Consider the following 22,041-nt stretch of genomic DNA (forward strand, 5'->3'; position numbering starts at 1 on the left):
GTTTTATACACTTTTCCTTTCATCCTCGCTGAAACCCTTCTATCACACATCACACCTGACATTTTTCTCCAGCCGCTCCAGACTGCCTGGACACGCTTCTTCACCTCTTTTCCACACTCTCCATTGCTCTGGACAGTTGACCCCAAGTACTTAAAATCCTCCACCTTCTTTATCCCTGTAGCATCACTCTTGCACTTGGATCCCTCTCAAGATCCAAGAAGAAGAAGAAGAAGAAGAAGAAGAAGAAGAAGGGAGCCTCTCCATACAGAGAGGCTGAAGTCCGGATTCAAACGCCCTAACCTCAAAGCAGTGAGACAGACTTGCTAACCACGAGCACAACATGGCATCCATTTAAGCGCCATAGGAATAAATTATTTTTAAATCCCAACACATGGGACCTAACTTTGAGAATTTAGTTTAATCAAATCTCATTTGGATTTATTGACACGTCAAAGAGACATCAGCTGCCAGTATATAAAAGACTCGCTTCATTAATTACAATGTCAGCTTGCGAGTGTTTGCACAATCTGTGTGCACTCTCTCTATGCGCGTATTTCTTACTTGTTGACAGTTGGGGTTTTGTGGATCACGTCAAATATTTTTGTCTGGTAAAACGACACCAAGTCGTGGCATGATGACCTGCTACACAGGTTTCCTTGGCTGTAAAATAACGTTGCAGAACTCGTAATGAGGCAGTGGCTCGGGTGTATTAGCCTTTGTTTGTTGACAGGACCTTTGTTGTGTAGTGACAATTATCAAGAAAAACAACTGCAACGTTTACTTTTTTGCAGGGTGGTGGGGCGGGATCTTCGACAGGTTCACTCTAGATTTGTTTTATCATGTTTCTGGATATTCTGTTGGATGATTTATTGTTTGACAAAATTTAAGTCTGCACAACAGGGAATTTTAAAACGTTTTAATGTGTTAATACGTTGTTTTGATATCAGGATACATGGATAGCAAGCGAGCTAGATACCTAGCTAGGATAAATTGATTGATTACTGGGCATGTGTCAATATCTTCCAAACTTCATCACACATTTAAACTGGCTTTTAAAGACTGCTATTATAATGTGCTATTATAATCTACATGCATACGTAGTTCATACATGGTGAGTTTCAGAAATCAAAAATCGGGAGATTTTTGTACTCGCGACTGTGGTGCGTGTTAAAATAATGTGAGCATTGCAAAAGTGTAAATTAGAAGTAAATAAATAAATAAAACACAAAAATGCTTTCATTATTTCCTTATACATTTAATTAGTATGAAAATGTAGTTTGTTTTTTACTTTTTTATTTCACTTTACATATGAAATGTCTGCATTGTGTCAATAGTTGCTTTATAAAGTAAATATTGTGAGTATTGTGGTCAAAATCGGGAGTCTCCCGACCAAATCGCGAGACATACCATGTATGGTAGTTGTGGTACAATATGCACCAATAATTCAGATGAAACAAAATGGCATACTCCACCCATTTCCATATTGCTGATTTGTAAATAGAAACAAAGAGTGGCAGTGGAAATATGAATGATTGGTTTTACTGATTTATAGTTGCCACTGTTGTAAATAAATGCAGGGGGCCTTCTCACTCCAATCAAAATAATTAGAAATTCCTCCGCTCACTTTTTTCCACTTTAAACGCCTCCCAACAACTCGGGACTTTTTACGGTCGGTGCATGTGGAATCGTCCGCTCGTCTACAGTGACTAGTTTACCCCGACCACCCCGGAAATGTTGCAGCCCCTCGGTCGCGCCATGTGCCCGTCGAGGAGAGAGCTCGCAGCCGGGAGAGAACCAGAGTGAGTGAGTGAGGGAGGGTGCGAGCGAGTGAGCGAGAGAGAGAGGCGGAGGAGGAGGAGGGCGATGAGTCAATACAACTAATAATTTAATGGGGACACGCAGGGAGAGCCGGAGCGAGAGGGGGAAGATCGACAGGCGGATAGCCGAGGCACAGGAGCTCCGAGCCCGAATAGCGAGACACCTTTCTCCACCTCCAGGCGTCAGCGGCGGCGATCGTAGCAGCGCGGCAAGCTCCACGTCTGAGCACCCGGCTGAGGGAGCGTCGTTTCTCCGCGACGCCGGGAAAGTGAACGGCACTTTTTGACCTCCCTTCGTCTTTTTTTCCTCTCCTTGTTTTGAATGTGGCGAACCTGCTCCGTATCACGTTCCGGCTCCGCGCTACCAACAGCTGAGGGGGACACTTGCTAGTTCTTGGCTTTTCGCTAGCTACTTCCCAAGCACCCGGGTTTGAAGCGCAGTGTCGCCGGCAACTGTGACGGTTGTGGTAGTGGTGGTGGATACCATGTTCCGTTCCGTACGCTGCTCGCTTCCCGGCTGCGGCTAGCGGGCAGGCTGCCAGCCAGCCAGCCAGCATCTCCCCCAGACTCCCACGGCCATGTTTGTAATTTTGGGTGAAGTAGTGGCTAACCTCTCACTTTGCACCCGCTTGTTGTTGATTTTCCTCGGGTCGTTTTTTAGCGTCCATGTCGCCGAACGATAGAAGCTAACGTAGCGCAGACACTCGCCCAGCCCCAACACCGGACGGTGGTCCCGCCTCTTGCCCGGCCGAGCCTCCCAGAAGCCGGCTTGACTTCCGCGCCCGCCCCCCTCTTCCATCCACTGTCACTCACCTGCCAGCAGGAAGTTTTGCTCTATTATTATTTGTATTGTTTTCAACAACTTATCAGTTTACCCTGGCCAAACTTGAAGAAAAGAGGAATCCAAGTGGTGGCAAGGTACTCCTTTCCAGGTTGGTTCCTTTTATTTCTAATTCATTTTCTTGCAACTTCCCCTTCCCATATTTCACTCTTATGATATTTCTTTCATTTAAAAATCCTCATCTGGATTTTATAAAAGCTTTTCCTATTATGTAAGTAAAAAATGCAATTGAAAATTTCACCCAAATAGACAACTTTTAATCCCCGGAAAAGAGCAGCATGCAAATATGATTATTATTTATGCAGATTTGACGTTGATCCCGGGGTGTTGATGCCTTCAGAATGCCCTCCACCGCCCCACCCTCATCCCTCACTTTTCTGCCCTAATTGCAGGGAATTACTTGGCTCATTGCTCGTCATGAATGGGGGGAGTTGATGATCTTTGGATGCGGGGGTGGTCGAGTTTGTCCTCTTTTGACAGGTCCAGTGAATTAACACGATGCACTGACATGCACTGTTTATCGTACACACTCGTGCAACACCAGCAAATGACCTAATGGACATTCTATGTCAGACGGATATATTTCAACAAATGCAATTTGGATGTGTTGTGAGTTCGTTTCAATCGTGTCTGGGTGGAAGTGGGGTGTGTAGTTTTCACTGTGAAACTGTCCTTAAACATGTCGTCATTGTGCCTTTTGCGGACATGACTTGTTTCAGGTTTGTGATTGACTAAACAGGCTTTACTGTTGGGGCTTACCGATGCTGCTTGTTGGTTAACATCTTATTTTTATTTATGTAGACATGGAGAAAAAATACACAAATGGATGTAAATAAAATATGCAAAATAATTTCTCCTTTCACTATCTAGCTTCATTACGCTTTTCTGTCATGTTGTAGGTTAAACTGACACTTTTCTAAGTTGCAAAAATGCAATTCAAAACTTGAGCTGAGTCTGGAAAGGTGATGTACTTTTTTCACCTTAGTACATTTTCAAGTGAAAAAAAAATCTAATTAGGAAAGGTTAAAATCAGTTGCACCTTTTAAAAAGGACAGTTTATTTCACCTTTTGTCGGATAAACATGCCTCTGTCAAATTAGCACATTTTAAAGAGAAAATACAGGTTAAAAGCAGATAAAATATATTTAAAGAACACTGTTTATACTCCATTTATATGACTCTTTTTCAATCAAATTTGTCTTGTCTAATTGACTCATTTAAAACAGACATAAATTAAATTAAAATGGTAAAAGTTGAAAAATGTCTTATGAAGGTAACTTTTTTTTCTCTTCAGTTTTACATTTTAAATCCCTCAAGCACAAACTGATGGAGTCTTACAAAACCTGGACCAAACCCCAGTCAAGCCTGTGCCCTTCGTACTCCGCTGCAGAACCTCATACCCCGCTGTACGCAACCAAGCGGAATCTCCCCGAAAATTAATGTGTTCTCGCTTAAAAGAAACAAGGCTTGTTTGGCCCACCTCGCCTGGGTCTCAGGAGTGGTACGTTTATACATAATACATAAGTGGTTAAAAAAAAACAGACGCGACAGGAAAAGCTCCACTAACTGAAGTACTCTCACCAAGGTGTCAAAGTCAACCTCAAACAAAAAAGTGCTGTTAAAACTTCAACTGTTGCGTTGCTATTGCTATTGCTATTGCTAACGTTGTGCATCTAGACCAGGGGTGGGCAAACTTTTTGACTCGCGGGTTCTAAATGGGTTCTAAAATTTGACAGGATTTGGAGGGAGTGTTTGGGCCATATATACTAAACCTAAACCATTAAATGTAGTATGTGAAAACCTCATAGCACAGTAAGAACACTACAACCCAATTTATTAACTGTCTTTCAAATGTGAAAAATAGCCCTTATGAGTTAATAAACTTGTCCTTAGGAATATGCAAGATATGGCATTTGCATACTTTTACTGGCAGGAGGATATGGAAATAGATTAAAATACCATACGCATTGTGATTTATCAAGATTGCGTCTGTTTTTAATCAGTTTCGATCGAAGGTGCAAAGTTAAAGAAATCGACATTTATTGAAAAATTGAATCACTTTCAACATTCAAAACATATTATTACACAACGAAATACTCAAGCTCAATAATATCTATATGTGTTAAACTCTGCAAAATCATGGATGTATTGTCCTGACCATGCGCTCTAAAAACTCGCTACGGACGCCCTTGCCTTCACGCGCAAACAGTACACGTGTATCTTTGCCAAGCACAGAGACAGAGGCTACCTGCAGTTGAAATTTGCATACTTTGCACGGCAGCCAATCAGAAGACTGCTTCGTGCTTTGGACTTACCGAGCGTTAAAAGGTCCTGCATTTGCATATCATTTTCCAAAGTAGATGCACAGAACCTCAGCCCAGAAGAAAGATTCAAAAGAAGCTAACAAAATGCGTGACGCTAAAAAACGTAAACGTATATTATACCGCAACTGTAAAGTGTACTTGAGAGTTATAAAAGCACGACAAGCGACAACTAAATCTTCAGCCGGGGATACTTACTGTAAATTAAGCAAGGTAGCATTTGTGGTAGGTACATCCTTAATTTAAAACAAAAACCTTATACTTTGCAACAATGTTTTTTTTTGGGCGATTAGTCATCTTAATGTGTTGCAAGTTGTGAAAAATGGGGCAGGCATCTTTATGGCCGGGCAACTTTTCAGAGTTGTCTGCCCTGTTGTCCGCAAACTTTTTGTCACGTCTTTCAGACACTGTTTTTGCTATAATTTGGACAAGTTCGGCGAGCCGGATTAAAAAGCCTAATTGGCCGTATGTGGCCCGCGGGCCGTAGTTTGCCAATGTCTGATCTAGACAGTACAAAAAGCACAAAGTCACAGCTATAAAAAATAAAATATAATGTTGAGGCAGAATGAAAATGCTTTTACAATTTCAAAGGCAATTGGCTCACATGCTAACCTGCTAGCAGTTCCTTTGCTTGCAAAAATTTAGTAAAATGGTTGTTTTGCAACCTCTGGGCAGCAGTAACTGGTGTAGCCAGCCACATAAAATTGCTATGACCCCTCCTGTCTCCATAGGTGACCGCAGCGAGTCGAGGGTTGCTGAGATGATGATGGACCATCTCAGCGAGACGTGTTTGGGCAAGGAGAACGCCGAGCTGGTCAACAGCATGGCTGAGGCCAAGCCCCCATCGGCCAAGCTGCCCCGTATGGAGCAGAACGGCAGCCCCCTGGGGAGGGCCAGGCTGGGCAGTGCTGGTACCAAACTGGCTGGGCTGCCCTTCAAGCCTGCCAATCACCTGCTGAAGACCTGCCACAAGCGCGGTATGTTGTTTTTATTTGAGAGATGCTGTGTTTTCAACACACTGTTTCATGGGGAATTTACGTGGGCATCGTTAACAGTTAGGGTTGTGCATCAATCGGTCGTGACTGGAATTGAGTTGCAAATTAGCCATGAAAAACAGGCCCAATCAGAATTTTAAATTGAACCCCAACAAATCATTTATTGTCATTGACTGGCAACTCGAGTGTGTGTGATGTAAGTATGTAGGGAGTGTGCATGCATCATGTGAATGAAGGCAGGGTCTTTCAGGGAGTTCCCGGAAGTGTGGGGGAATAGTTAGAAAGCTAATGAACATTCAATAAACCGTTAGGCAGAACGGTCAATGAAGCTCATCACGGCGGTGTTTGAACGCCACAGTCGTTACTTCGCTGTTGGCCTCTCACGCTGTCATAGCAACAAACGAAGGGAATTCGTTGGTGCGTGTCTGCTTCGGTGGAAGAAAAACTCTCCTGCTTTAGCGCTAGTTCAGAGGAAGAGGTCACAACATAACGCAGGTGGATTTTTATGGGACCAAATGCAAAAAAATAAAATAAAACATTTTTTTTTATCTTATTTTTTTTCAGGCAAAGCCCAAATTCGCAGCCGAATCATTTGCTCATTAAAATATTTCGTTATTAACTCATTCACTGCCAGACAATGTGCAAAAATGAGTCCACTGGTTGTGCCAGGGTTTTTGTCATTTTCACTCAAATTGGAGGACCCACAGAATATTGAGTTTTAGGACTGCATAAACTTTCAATTCAGCGTAAGAAACCCGAGACTTCTTTCTTTCATCAGAAAAAATAGTTAATTCCTAACTATATGAGTCTGGAGTTATCTGAGCTTGAAATGGGGCAGGCTGTACAAATACAATACCTATTGGTTTATATAGTGCTTTAACAATAGCAGAAGCTGTAACAAAGTGCTAAAGGCAAAAAGCTGCCCCCTCGTGGAAGGTAAAAACAATGCCAGAGGTCTGACCAGTGCCTTTTCGGCACCCCCCACAAGAAAAACCAAAACCCAAAACAAATTCGGAAATGGTGCTCCACATCACATTTTTCAATTCACGAATAAATTCAGGAATGGTAGTGAATGAGTTAGTTCTAAGTCAAATAGGATGATTTATGTGTGATATTGGGACAGGGGGTAAAAAGTATTTGCCCGTAAATACAACAATCACATTTTCTTTTGTGGAAGCAGCACTTCATACACAAAACCTCAAATAATTTGTTTCCGGATTCTTTTATTTAGCGCTTGTAGCTGTACTATTCTTCCACGGATAGTAATCATAAAAAAGATATCATTATGTGTTAATCTAATTAATTGATTAATTGACCTAACTATAGATAGAATGATCTGTGACAGCCCGGCGACCAAACTTTCAGCAGCATGAGTTCATTCTGTTTGTGTTCATATTTTGGAATGATATCTGCTTCTCAAATAAATACACACACAAAAAACAAAAAACACTGGGAGCTACGCCGTTAAGCAAACACGACACAACTCACAACAATTTTCGATTTGCCTAGGCTTTCCTTTGTCACTATAACATTGGTGCGTCTTTTAGTCGACCCACCGTTTGTATCTAATTGTGAACCATCTTTTGTTTGCAACTATGTCTTTGCACATTCACAGACTACACCAAGGTTTGGATGATAGCACGAACTGAGAAATTGCATCAGTCGTTTTATAAGCTCGCCAAACCTGCATGTTAGTCGAACATAACTTGACAATATGGTCAGGTTACGCTAAACTCTGCTTTGTTGATCTTAGTGGTTGGAAATTGTTGCAATGCTGCAAAGGCATCACAAATATTGCAGTTGTGCAATAAGGGATATACATGCAGTGTATACAACACAATGCTCCAACCATGACAATTGCATACTGTAATTGCGTCCGATAACTGCTTATGCTCAAATAAACACGACCTTTCTCATTTTAGTCACAACAAAAAAAATCAGGAAAAGTGAAATGGTGGAAAACAGTAACACTATACATCCACAATTGAGTACTACACTGAGTACAAAACATTTAGAAACACATTTCTGTATTCTCTTCACCGTGGACTGTAAGTTCCACATAATTTAAGTGGTAAAAGAACGATGGTAAAGAAAAGAAACTTTTGTGTCGAACGTCCAGATGTTAATTTAGAACAGTTATGTCATTACGTCAATGCAGATCATTTGGTTGAAATTGGAAATGGCAATATTGATAGTTGACGCAATTCTATTACAGAAGACAAGCGATACATTGCTCAATTGAAGTATTTTTACATTTTTTTCATGGTATCATAGTGCCGTACTGCAAACCGTTTTGAACATGACCTTTTCGCTGCATTATCACAATGGACGGATGCCAAAAATTGATACACTGTAACTTACTTAGAGATAGAAAAAAATACCAGCTGCTTTGTGTAAACAGGCTAAACTTTATTCTTAATTGGGAAAGTGTGATGAGCTGAAATTATTTTCTTCTTCTTTTTTACTGGCCGGACGGACAATTTGTAGACTCAGTAAAGATTTGGCGCATTAATAATACAATTCTGAGTTTAATCCAATCACGTTCATTACCATTTAAAGTTGAGTACAACATGCAAGCCTCTCATCCACTTCCCACCGCCAACCTCCCTCATTCCGCACAGCCTGCACGCACTCCAAAACTCTTAAACCCTCGTCACAATGCTTTAGTCATCGCAGCATGCAAATACACACACAAACGCACTAGCGTTCACACACACTTATTGTGGCGAACAACGGCAAACAGAGGAGCACTGTGAGAATCATCGCTGTGCCGTGCTGTATCGCTACTGCTGTGTCATGTGTCCTCCTACTTTCGTATCCTCCAAGAGCTACTTTGCCACGTCGTGCCTTTTTTTAATGTTCCAAAACTGTCACAATTTTTTTTGTTTTTTTTTCGATGAAAAGGTTTCTTCAGCCGTCATCTGTACTTCTTTGAAGGTGTCGGACGTTTCGCTTCGTATCCAAGAAACTTTGTCAGCAAACTAAAGTCTTACAGGTCGTTTAGGCCCTATATATATATATATATATATATATATCCCTACTGTCCAGAAGGCGGTGCCGGACTCTGCTATGATAGGTCCCTCTCAGGTTGGGGGGAGCAGAGGACTACTACCTGCAGCTGCTCCACTGACAGTTCCTATCGTTCTGACTAACGACTGGCCTGATTGCCCCACTTCCACCGGTATCACCTCATCAGTATTACTAATTCTATGTAAGCAGGCTATTGTATGAACTATCCAAATTGAACCTCACCCCACCATATCGGTTTAATGAAGGATTTAGTTGTTTTATGAAAATCGCTTCTTTTACTCCCTCTTCAAACCATCTATGTTCTTTTCCTATGATTTTAACCTCATTGTCGTCAAATGAGTGGTTGCTAGCTTTTAGGTGCATATGTACTGCCGATTGAGGCCCACTAGTATTATCCCTGCGATGTTGATAGTCTTTTTTGGAGAATTTGTTTAGCCTCCGCAATGTACTGCTCGTTACAATTTTCATTCTTAAAATGTATTGAATAAACTACTTTACTTTGTTTTTCATTTGGCAGCCTATCTTTTGGATGCACTAATTTTTGCCTTGAAGTGTTTATCGGTTTGAAATAAGTAGGAATTGTGTGTTGCCAAAGGACTCTGTAGTTTTTCAGAAACTCCTGCAATGTAAGGTACTGCTAGTCCTCTCAGCTTTGTATCTTCAGAATCTTTGGTTTCATTCCCTATTATTTCCTTCTGACATTTGTTAAATGACCACTGAGGGTACCCACAGTTTGTGAGTGCTCTCCTGATATGTTTTGACTCCTTTTCTCTACAAACAGTAGGGGGATATATATATATATATATATATATATATATATATATATATATATATATATAGGGCCTAAACTACCAGGAAGACTTTAGTTTGCTGACGAAGTTTCTTGGATAAGAAGTGAAACATCTGACACCTTCAAAGAAGTACATTTGACGGCTGAAGAAACCTTTTCATTGATGGACCACTCCTGTACGACTGAGAGCTTACACAGATGTGGTGTTTTTTTTTGTTTGTTAACTTTTTCATTCATTCTCTTTATTTATTATTTTTAAAAATGCTTTTAATATTTGTATTTATTTATTTAGGACAGTTTTGGTGGTTCCCGTCTTTAAAAAATAAAGGCTGAAAGTGATTCATTTGGCCTGTAGGATTTTCTGACATTTATGACACATATTTAAAAATATTTTTTAATTTGCACATTCCATATGTCAACACAAATGTCATGATCTGGTTGGCGACCAACGGGGGGGGGGGCTGCACAGGTGCCGGTCGTTTCCAATCAGTGACACTCAAAAGGACCCCCAGTACGTGCATTCGGTGTCGGGTAATTGTTAAATGTCATTCTATGCTGTTGAACACATTGTATGCTGTTGTATGCAATTGTATGCATTGTGTGCAGTGCATGTGTTTGTTTAATCTTGGCGGACATTTAATCTTCGTTTTCTTTTGATACTTTGTATTTTTTTCTGTTCAGATGATTTGGATGTTTCAGATTTTGTTCCTGCTGACTTTATTTTAATACAATTTATCAAACACAACCTCCTGCTCCCTCCTGCCTGCTTTTTGGGATCCGCACCCACCATCACCACCTTGCAAAACATGACAACAAACATTAAAATCAAGCTGAACCAGGAAGGAAATAAACTTTTAAATCAATTGTAATAAAAGCAGACAAAATATTTTTGTTGTATATTCTTGTTCTAGTCACTATATAGAATTTTTTAACGAACCAAAAAAATGAGGGGTCAAATGATTCCACCAAATTACATTTTTAATATATTTTTTTATATATCATCATTTTCAAATTGTTTTTTTCCTGCCCACAATTCCCTTAGCCTCCAATAACCATTTTGAGATTATGACAGTTTTTCTTTAACCCCGCCAGAGTTGTCCATAAAGCGGTGCTTTTTTTGTTTTTGTTTGTTTTTTAACAGTTACAATGTTTTGTTTTTGGAATGACTTTGGAAAACCTGCAGGTTCCGAGTCATTATTGCACTTGGCGTGAGTACATTGGCTTTGTTTGGCTGGGAAGTCATCCTAAAATGCCCCCCCCCCCCAACCCCCTCGCCGTTGTTCCTTTTAAATCTGCGACTGTGGCGCTCACACTGAGAGAGCTTAATTCCTCACCTTCATCATTCTGATTGGAAGGACTGAGGAGAGCCCAGCAACCGTGCCGCGACCCTGCCAAACCTTCATGAGAAGTTCCACAACAGGAATTGTTTCGAGTCCAACGCTTTGGAGCACTTAACCTGCTTTAAACCAAGGCGAACTTATTAAAACTACACTTTTTAAAATGTATTCCTCAGTGCCTCTTCTCCTCCCTGCTTGCTGTCTGGAAATAGTAGACTAACATATAACATCGCTTTGCGGAAACAACAAAGAAAAGAGGACTCTCTTGCTTGCATAATTCTCCTTATAAGACCAAAAATGTCTCGCTGTCACTCCCAATTGACGTTGATTATAAGACGAACACATTCATAAAATTATGTTCAAGAAAACTGTGATTTCTTCAGGCGAAAGCTCGCTAGTTTCATGCTAACATGTAAAGGAAGCCATCTTAGCTAAGCTAATAAAATTAGCACAACAACATTGTGGTAAATGCAAAGCTTTAAACAACATATACTTTCGGCTTCTAGAACATGTTTTTACTTTGTTTTACTCGAATAAAGTGTATAGTAAAGTATCGTATAAAGCAGGGGTCGGTAGGCACACTTTTTGACTCGCGGGCCACAATGGGTTCTAAAATTTGACAGAGGGGCAGGAGCATTTGGAGGGAGTGTTTGGGCCGGATATACTCAAGCATTAAATGTAGTGTGTGCAAACCTCATAGCACAGTAAGAACACTACAACCCAAATTATTAACTGTCTTTCAACTGTGAAAAATAGCCCTTATCAGTTAATAAATTTGTCTTGAGGAATATGCAAGATATGACATTTAGGAGGAAATGGAAATAGATTAAAATAACACAAACTGTGATTTATCAAGATTGCGTCTGTTTTTAATAAGTTTCAATCAAAGGTGCAAAGTTAAAGAAATCAACATTCATTGAAAAACAGTACACATGTATCGTTGCCAAGCACACAGACATAGGCTACCTGCAGTTGAAATTTGCATAGTCGGCACGGCAGCCAATCAGAAGCCTGCTTCGTGCTACGGACTATCCCGAGCGTTATAAGGTCGTGCATTTGCATATCATTTTCCAAAATAGATGCAGAGAACCTGAGCCCAGAAGAAAGATTCAAAAGAAGCAAACAAAATTTGTGACGCTACAAAACGTAAACGTACATTATACCGTGACTGTAAAGTGTACTTTCATAAGAGTTATGAAAGGCGCTTAGTGGCAACGCAACGAAAACTTTGCATTGTGCACCATGACGACAAACGAGAACTGGAGCAAAATCTTCAGCCAGGGATATTTACTGTAAAATAAGCATTTGTGGTAGGGACATCCTTAATTACAGTAAAGTCTCGTTATATCGATATCCAAGGGAGTCCGAAAAAATATCGATATAACCGGGACTACCGATATATCCGATCCTGTGCCGAACTGCATTAAACAAAAGCCGCCAAAAGAGGGCAGCCAAGCGCCATATAAGAAACGGAGCTGGCCATTAGCTCCCTTTTTTTTTGGGTGAGAAAATGGCACATATAATTCTTTAATGATTGTAAACATGTATGCTTTAATCTTCAGAACTACAGTGTATTTGAAACATATTCATAACTGGATGTGTAACAAGAAAGCATATTATCCGAATCTGAAGCCATTGTTTGGATTCACAAGCAATGCAAGACGTCTTGGCGTGAAGTCATTTTTATTTGCATTTGAATAAAAAGTGACATCGGCTGTCCTTTAATACACAGTATGGAATGTTAATAATTTTCAAAATCATCGCGCTTCAGCAGACAAAACAAGAAACATTGTTGCAAAAAACGATTGCATTCATATACAGTACAGTGGGCATGTACATAACACAACAGGGAAACTGCAACGCTTACATCTTACTGTATTATGTATACAATTTAAAAAAGTCATCAATCTTCTTCTGCTTCCCATTTTTACCTTTTAACACAAACACTTCAATCTCGTCTGCTACACACGAGCTATCGTCTGAAAATGAAAATGGCTCTGCTACACGGGTGCTGGGCACGTAACCAAGTCACCTGACCAAGTCGACCAATGGCGCGACTGATGCCGTGACACGTAACCAAGACACGTGACCAAGTTGACCAATGGCGCGACCGATGGCGTGTCACGTGACAAAGTCACACGGCCAAGTCGACCAATAGCGCGACCGATGGCGGCTCATGTGACCAAGTCGACCAATGGCGCGACCGATGGCGGCTCACGTAACAAGACACGTGACCAAGTTGACCAATGGCGCGACGGATATATCGATATAAACAACAAAAATGGCCGGCGGGGGATGAAAAGGAGCACCGTAATAACCGGATTATCTTAATAACCGGGTATCGTACTAAACGGTACTAATTATACATAAAAAGACTAGAAATGCGCAAGGGAAATGAAAATAGTATCGTAATAAGCGGTACTATCGCTATAACCGATATCGATATAACGAGACTTTACTGTATATAAAAAAAACGTTATACTTTGCGACAATGTTTTTTTTATTTTTGCGATTAGTCGTCTTATTGTGTTTCAAGTTGTGAAAAAAATGGGGCAGGCAGCTTTATGGCCACTTTTCAAAGTTGTCTGCCCTGTTGTCTGCTAACTTTTTGTCATGATTTTCAGACACTGTTTTTACGAGCGTTTAGACAGGTTCGGCGGGCCGGATTAAAAAGCCTAACGGGCCATATGTGGCCCGCGGGCCGTAGTTTTCCCTTGTCTGGTATAAAGTATAGTAGCGTCATTTTGTATTTCTTTTAATGTTACGGAAATTAATTCGCTTCAAATCTGTCAGTATGCACATTTTTTTAATAAAGTTACCGTATTGGTTGTTGTCAGTTGGTCTTTGTTTCTTTTTTGCTCTTTATCTTTTCATGAATGTTGTTAAGGGTACAATGTGACGCAGAAGTGTACTTATAACAATTTTATAGACAAACAATACTATTTATAGTCGCGCTAAAGAGTTTGGGGGAGAGCGCAAAATATTTGTTCTTCCTTCGGGGGTGGGGGCAGGCGGAAAATAATTGAATAGCGCTGTTTTATATTTATACCACAAGCTATGATGCCATTTTATCTCATTTCTGTTTTTTACTACCTTAAAAATAAACGGCTTCCAGATTATATCATTGAAAGAAAATGCGTGAATGCGTGGACACTGAAACTTCTGTTATCTAGTATTTTTTTTTTTCTTATTTTCTTTCTCGGCCCTCGGCAAGCTGAGGCCAATGAAAATAGAATGAATCCAACCATGTAACAGAACCAAATGAGTTTCATCAAAACAAAATACTATTTTTTTTTTGCTCCCAGATCACTGCGTGACCTTTCAGATTATTTAGAAGAAAAACGTAAACACATTATTTTGTTATTTACCCGTTTAGGATGTAAAATTGGGTTTGTTTGAGCATTGTTGCCTGGGGAGGCGTCCTTGGATATGCCGCTTTAAATCTGCAGTTGCACCGCTCCAGCTGAGAGCGCCTAATTTCTCACCTCCATCATCCAGAGCAGAAGGGCTTCTCCGAAACCTTGGCGAGAGGACCCACAGCGGGCATTGTGTCCGAGCGCCAAAACAATATTTACCGCCGCCCGTCTGCAGGCTACCCGGGAAACAAAGCCGGTATTGATCCCCCCACCCTGCTCGCCCTCTCTCAAATGAACTTACACAGCAGTCTTTATTGTTAGATCTTTATCTATTAAAATCGAGGCAGGAGGAAAAGCAGCCTTTTCAGCACATTCCCTGGCATCTGTGGACTGATTGATTGTTTTGCCAGGATTCTGCATGCATCTTCTGGAATGCCAGGGTTTGGAAAATATTAGGACGTGATGTCAGTTTAATAGGCAGGAGACAATCGTGTTAGAACATTGCCATGGTCTCTTAACATTTTGGCAGGGTTGAAAGTACTTGTGTGGGCTGGGGAATGGTTGTTTTTTTTCACCTGTAGTGATATTTTTACAGAAAAATATTTGAACTTTTAACACCATTTGGACTAGGATCAGAGCGTGTTCCGACAAAAAAAGCAAGGATTTTAACAATTGAAGTTTCTCATGAATGCAATTTGTCCTGCCCTAGAATTCAAAAACATGCAGTCCTGTTGTCTCATGTCATCTTCCAACATAAATATACAACATACATATCCAAAATCTATATTCCCCCAATTATCATTTGCTTTTTGAAAGGAAGCATTCACCCTACCACATAATCCAAAATGGTTTTGTCCTGCTGTTCTCATCAACCGAAAAGCATCCAGCCAGCTAATAAACAGATTGACAAATCACCATATACCATACCAGAATTACCATATTTTCCGCTGTATAAGGCACACCCAATAGACTTCTTTTTTTCTCGAAAGATGACCCTGGCCTTATATGTCCAGTAATATTGATGCACAACAGGTCTCACAACTGCTCTCAGCAGCCATCGACTCCATTTCCCCCTGTAGATGAAGGAGTGCGCTGTCCAAGCTGGGATATATAAAACGTAACCCAAGCCTCCACTGTAACGCCTTATAATGTTGTGTGCCTTATAGATGTTGTTCATTCAGATGTGCCTTATATATTTAAAAACTTTGAAAATATACCATTCATTGGAGGTGCGTCTTATACGCCTATTCGCCTTACACACCGGAAAATATGGTAGCCTGTAAACCAACAATCATGGGTTGCCCCAAATATTTTCCACTTTTGATTGTTATGAGTTGCAATAGAGCCCCGAGCTAAGCCCCAGAATTGACTTATTCACTGTCATTCCCGAATTTATTCTTGAATTGAAAATATAATGTGGAGGGCCATTCACAAATTATTTTGGATTGTGGTTGTTCTTGCAGAGGGGTACCAATCGATAAAGCACTGGTCAGACCTCTGGCAATGTTTTTTTCCCTTCCACGAGGGGGCAGCATTTGTCTTTTGTACAGCCACCCCCACTTGGACCTCATATTACTCCAGATCCATATAATTAAGGGAATTAACTCTTTTTTTTCTGATGGAAGAAGAGAGTCTAAGATTTCTTACGCTGCACTGAATGTTTATGTAGTCCAAAAACTCCATATTCCGCAGGTCCTGAAATTTCAGTGAAAATGACAAAAACCCTGGTACTGGAGTGGACACATTTTTGTGCATTGGATTGGATTGGATTTGCCGTTATTCGTCTCGCAGTGGAGACATTTACATTTCACAGCAGTAAAGTGATGAAAGGAATGAAAGTAGAAAAACAAAATACATGAGCTACTGGAAAGGCAGCCACTCTCGCGTCTTGAAGTCAAAAGAACAAAAAAAAACTACATAACAAACATGTCTGGCAGTGAATGAGTTAAAAACAGTGACTTCCGGTGAGGTTTATGGCATGTCATCATAGTCAGATTTACAAACATATGAACTCTACAGAGTAGCTTATTCACCATTTGATTGGCAACAGTTAATGTGTTTTGTTTAAAATGTCATGTCAGCATTCTTTATATATACAAACTGTAGCACAGAAAAAAATAATGTAAAAAAACATTATCGTGTCACCTTTACTTGTAAATGAAGTCCATGCGCCGCTCCTTCTGAAGAAAGGCATCGATAACTTGTTTGTAGAAGCCTTCCTTATCTTTCTTCAGTTTTAAAAGTCTCTCTGTCTCAATGGAGATCACTGCCAGTGAAGAAAGTCGTCCTTGATCAGTCCTGTTCCGACTGTATGTTTTCAGTCTTTTCAGTGCTGAGAATGGCAATCTCATCTACTTCTACAGCAACAAATGGTCCTCCTTTTTAATGTCATTTCTAATGACATCACCAACTGCTTCAATTAAATCGTTCTGTATTCTGTTTGACAGGCCAGAAAATACAGAGGATGTCTCCAAATGTCTCGCTAGCCTGTCATCTTTCTCAGCGAAAGCCTGTAATAGTTCAACATACGGCACTTTGCTGCTGTGAAATGTAAATTTCTCCACTGTGAGACTAATAAAGGCATATCCAATCCAATCCAATCCAATCCAATAGTTGCCACAATTAGCAGAGCCTTTAATTTCATCATTTCCACGAAATGCCAGCTGTTGTTTGGCAAGGAAGCAGGTGGCATTGATGAGATCTTTTAAAGTCTCCCGGTTCTACTTTACCTTAGCATTGTGGATTCTGATGTTGAGTCTTCGCTGTTCATCCAAAGCCAACCTGGACATCCCGAATGTTTTTAGCGCGATTTGACTTTGGATGTGCGCGGTCGACTGCTCATGTTTGATGAGCCTCCGTTTTTAAATTTTCAGGTCGCAATATCCCATTTGAGTCGAGACATTGTCATAAGTTGAGAACAGAAGGCAGGAAAAGCAGAAAAGGCGGTTTGTTGCTGGACATCCACACAGGCAGCCTTTTCGTGTGTACCAGTCCGTCTGAAAAGAGCGAGTATTCTGTCCCGTTGTCTGAAGCAAACCTTTTAGCTCCGGTGTTGGTCTTCCTTTAATTATTATCTCCTGCTTCGATTGATAGTCCAGTTTAGAAAATTCTTTAAATTTAGAGATGTAATCCTCCATTCTGAAAATGAGCCCAAGCAACACGAAAAAATGACTGGAGGGTAGCACTTTACTTGTTAACTGTTTACTGTAGCTTGCTGTCCCTAAATCTAATATTCTACAGCCGTGGAGTCGCTCCCTGTATCTCTGGAATCACAAGCGCCCCCTGTCATGAGGCGGGAGAACTGTGTGTCTCACCTACGCACAGAGTTTTGATAAAAATAAAACAAAATAAACACTGTAGTACAGTGTTTATAATGTACAGTGACTCTACATTATATACACCAGTAAAATGTGTAGAAATTTAGTTCATATACTAAACGTTTTTGAACGCTTTAATAGCGATATGCAGAAGGACAGCAATGCGGTCTCACTGCAGAGCAAGCCAGCACAGTTAACATAGTGATTGCGCAATCCATGGTGAGGCTCAGCCGGCTGCTGCCTCACCGCTCGTCTCGACTTAGTATTTGAACGGTAAATGTGAAAATTCCGCGATTTTGAAAAAAATCCAAAAACGGTGAAGTTAAATGGACTTCAAAGTACAAATCACTAAATACATATAACTGTTTAATTTATTTTTTCATTAGATATTTCCATGACAGGTTTCCATGATGACAGGTGAGGCAGTGCCTCACCTGCCTCCCCTGACTGCACGTCACTGGTTAAAAATGGTTTGGTCAGGTCATCCAATGTTGTCCGATATCGAGCAAAGAACTCTGTCATGGTCTTCATGATGCTGTGTAGGGATACGGGAAAAGCCCTTTTCAACGAGCAAACCCGTAACCCAAAATGTATTTTTAAACACTAATCTGGGCATGTCGCTCTGACTGACCGTCCCTATCAAAGTTTGAAAAGATCAAAACATCATTGAAGAAAAAAAACATTATTCCCACTTTTTTACCATCCTGATGTCCCTAGATGTTTGTCCAAGCACATTCCTGTTACAGTTTTACACAGAAGAAAGGAATCAAACGGAAACTAAAATCACATCTTTAAACGAGCCTCAGCGTGTATTACTGTGCAATTCTTTCCCCCTGCCAAAGTGTTTGATACCTCACTTTGGCGACAAGACAAATTGGCCACGGGTCAAGATGAAAATTGACTCATAAAAAAAGAAAGAAAAGTTTTTTAATGATCTTCACACGACCTTTGTGCTTAGATGACAATCACTAAAAGAAGGTTTTCTGCGTGTGTGTGTCTGGCAGGTAACATGCTGCCAGTGTTCTGCGTGGTGGAGCACTATGAGAATCTGATGGATTTTGACAGCAAGGAGGAGCACGCCGAGTTCGTGCTGGTGCGCAAGGACATGCTTTTCAATCAGCTGATCGAGATGGCGCTGCTCTCGCTAGGTTACTCGCACAGCTCAGCCGCTCAGGCCAAAGGTATGCAGTCGCGAGCCTCTTGATCCTCTCCATTTTGTTGCACTAATCCTACTCAATGAATGCCGCACTTGAGACAGCAAAACACAATAATCACTGATACTCCGCATACAGTAATGCCTTTATTTGTGAGAAAAAAAATCTAGGAAAATGGGATAATTGCAAAATTCCCCATTGTGGGACGAATAAAGGTTTTCTGATTTTCTGATTCTGATAACTACATATTCCTTTATTTGGGAACTCCCAAATTAAGGTCTGTTTACGGAATGTTGTGATTAATGTTTTTTTTTACCATAGGAAATTTAATTCGGGTATACACTTTTTTGTATTACACATTTGTAATTAATTTAGAATTTTCAAACAAACCATAATGGCTATGTTTGATATCTCCCCATAATTGAAAAAAAGTTTGAAAAATCTTCAATCGTCAAAAAAGTGTGATGAAATGTATTTGGTTGGCTTGAATTACTGTAATGCAATTTTTTATATTAAATTTGATTACGCAAACACTTCCTTCGCACTATGTAGTGGGTGAAATTGCCATTCTCCAAGCAAAGAAAATCTAGAAATATATTTAAAAATAGAACATAATCTCATAAAAGACATGTGTTACTGGCATGCAAGTGTCAGAACAAGTTCACCAGAAGTGTAACAATAAACCAACTCTCATCACTTTTGCATACATTTTCTACCAGGTATGATTCAGGTGGGAAAGTGGAACCCCATCCCCCTGTCATACGTGACGGACGCACCCGATGCCACGGTGGCCGACATGCTGCATGATGTTTACCACGTGGTCACGCTCAAGATCCAGCTGCACAGGTTAGGCCTACGCACATACGTGATGGGTATTCCGCAGCACATTTCTAGAAATGAAATTGGAGGGGAAACGGAAGTGGAGAGGGTAGCGAGCTATTTTTTTTTAAAAAGTGTGTGTGTGTGCGTGTGTGTGTGCGTGTGTGTGCGTGTGTGTGTGTGTGTGTGTGTGTGTGTGTGTGTGCGCGCGCATGTGAATTCATTCCACGATATTTTCTCAATATTGCGGCGCCGCAGTAGGTGAACTGCAATATAGTGTGGGAATTACCGTCGATCCAAACAAATTGACATTTCTCTCCTTGCAGTCATACTCGCTGGAGGAGGTGTCTTAAATTTGACTCCCCTTAACCCTCAGCCATCCCAATAACTAATTCCGAATTGGTGTAGTTTTTCTCCTCACTCCCTAGTCTACTTTGTGTGTACATTTCCTGCACCTTGTTGTTATTTTCTCCATTATCTCAAACCCCAGTTCTTCCATCCCCAGTTCTTCCATCCCCCGTCCCTCACCTGACGACTGCAGTCATGTAGTAGATGTTTTGGCAAAGCACGACGAGATGGTAGAAGTAAGACAAAATAATAGCGGCGGCCACATGCAGCTGATGTATAATTCATGCATCAATCCAGCAGATGTGTTGTATAAAGTAATTAACTAATCAGAACAATCAGGAGAGGGGAGAGAGAGAGAGAATATGAACGCAAAGGAGTGAGGGGGGAAGAGAGCGAGAGAGAAAGAGAGAGAGTGAGCGCGAGGGAGGGAGGGAGTAATCTCCAGATGCATCTGCTTGATGCACCAAATGAAATCTGTCTGTCTTGGAGGGGCGCTTGCAGCAGGAAAACTGAAAGGATGGAGGGAGGAGGGAGGGAAAGAGAAAAAGGAGGTGGTGCTGCTGCTTCTTCACAGCTCCGTCTGACACTGATGCTATATCCTGTTTGGAATAAACTGCACATGACTTGTCATATACACTCTTGAAACTGAAATGGTATATATATATATATATATATATATATATATATATATATATATATATATATATATATATATATATCAGTAAAGTCTCGTTATATCGATATCGGTTGTATCGATATCGGTTATATCGATAGTACCGCTTATTACGATACTATTTCTATGAACGCAAGGAGAAAATTACATGATATTTTTTCGGACTCCCGAGAATATCGATATAACTTTACTGTATATATATATATATATATATATATATATATATATATATATATATATATATATATATATATATATATATATATATTCTCTTCCCCCCTCACTCCTTTGCGTTCATATTCTCTCTCTCTCTCTCCCCTCTCCTGATTGTTCTGATATATATTTTCCTTTCATCACTTTGCTGCTGTGAAATGTAAATTTCTCCACTGTGAGACTAATAAAGGCAAATCCAATCCAATCCAATACATATATGATATTTAAAATCAGGCTGGTTATCTTATTCTCTACGCAACATGCACAAAAATATACGTAGAACAACATCAGTGAGTATTTTTGGTGACTTACAAAATTGCGTCAAGTCACTTGGACTTATTTCCAAGTAACCGCATATCCCAAGAGCCAAAAAGTGCAAACACTTGTTTCTAAGTATAAAGTTCATGGTACTGCGTTGACACTGCCACGACCAGGTCGGGAATACAAACTGTCAATCACCTGCTTCCTGAGCCAACATTGCTCAGCAGGTCAAAGACTCAACCGAGAACCACCAAAAAGCAGATCTGCTAAGAATTTGAATCCACAGTGAAGTGTGTTTTGCAGCGCCATGGACTGAGAGGCTCGTGTAAAAGAAGGAAAGCCGCTAGCTCCACCATCAAATTTCCTACTTATTACATATACAATGACAAAATCTAATGGAGTAAAGTTTTATGATCAGATGAACAAAAAAATTGACCTGTTGGCAAACAATGCCTAGCAATATGTTTGGCGGAGAAAAGCTGAGGCCCTAAACCCCCAAAACAATCCGCCTACTTGCCTCTTGAGTACAGTTGGGTGTTCCAACGACACCGTGACCACCAATTTACATAAAAAACGGTGCATCGGTTCACCCGGCATGTTCCGGCGAACTACTGTTGCCTTAATCGGAGCGTCATGTGACGTTACTGTTATTTCGCAGGTTTCAAAGATGGCCGTGATTATCCCACATATCGGAGAATTGTCCCTGCACATTTTTAATGAAGATTAAATCATGTCGGACATTGAATTGCTGCACCTATAATTTAATTCCA

General features: G+C 40.5%; 1 protein-coding gene across 6 annotated transcripts in view; it reads left to right on the top strand.

Annotated features, from left to right (window-relative positions):
* satb1b (SATB homeobox 1b) overlaps nt 1–22,041 on the top strand; it is a 98,401-nt gene that overhangs the window by 22,139 nt on the left and 54,221 nt on the right. For 2 of the 6 annotated variants that reach the window (XM_088999636.1, XM_088999641.1), the window contains exons 1-5: nt 272–2,749; nt 3,051–3,138; nt 5,710–5,955; nt 18,808–18,984; nt 19,677–19,803. In XM_088999636.1, coding sequence (XP_088855762.1) covers nt 3,093–3,138; nt 5,710–5,955; nt 18,808–18,984; nt 19,677–19,803 — 596 coding nt within the window. In that variant the 5' untranslated portion in view covers nt 272–2,749; nt 3,051–3,092. Of the gene's footprint in view, nt 1–271; nt 2,750–3,050; nt 3,139–5,709; nt 5,956–18,807; nt 18,985–19,676; nt 19,804–22,041 lie in introns of those variants that run through there. The other 4 variants (XM_088999639.1, XM_088999640.1, XM_088999637.1 and 1 more) reach the window with 3 other exon arrangements.

The sequence above is a fragment of the Hippocampus bargibanti genome, linkage group LG06 (assembly GCF_051943395.1).
Source record: "Hippocampus bargibanti isolate YZ-2025 linkage group LG06, ASM5194339v1, whole genome shotgun sequence".
Classification (NCBI taxonomy): domain Eukaryota; kingdom Metazoa; phylum Chordata; class Actinopteri; order Syngnathiformes; family Syngnathidae; genus Hippocampus; species Hippocampus bargibanti.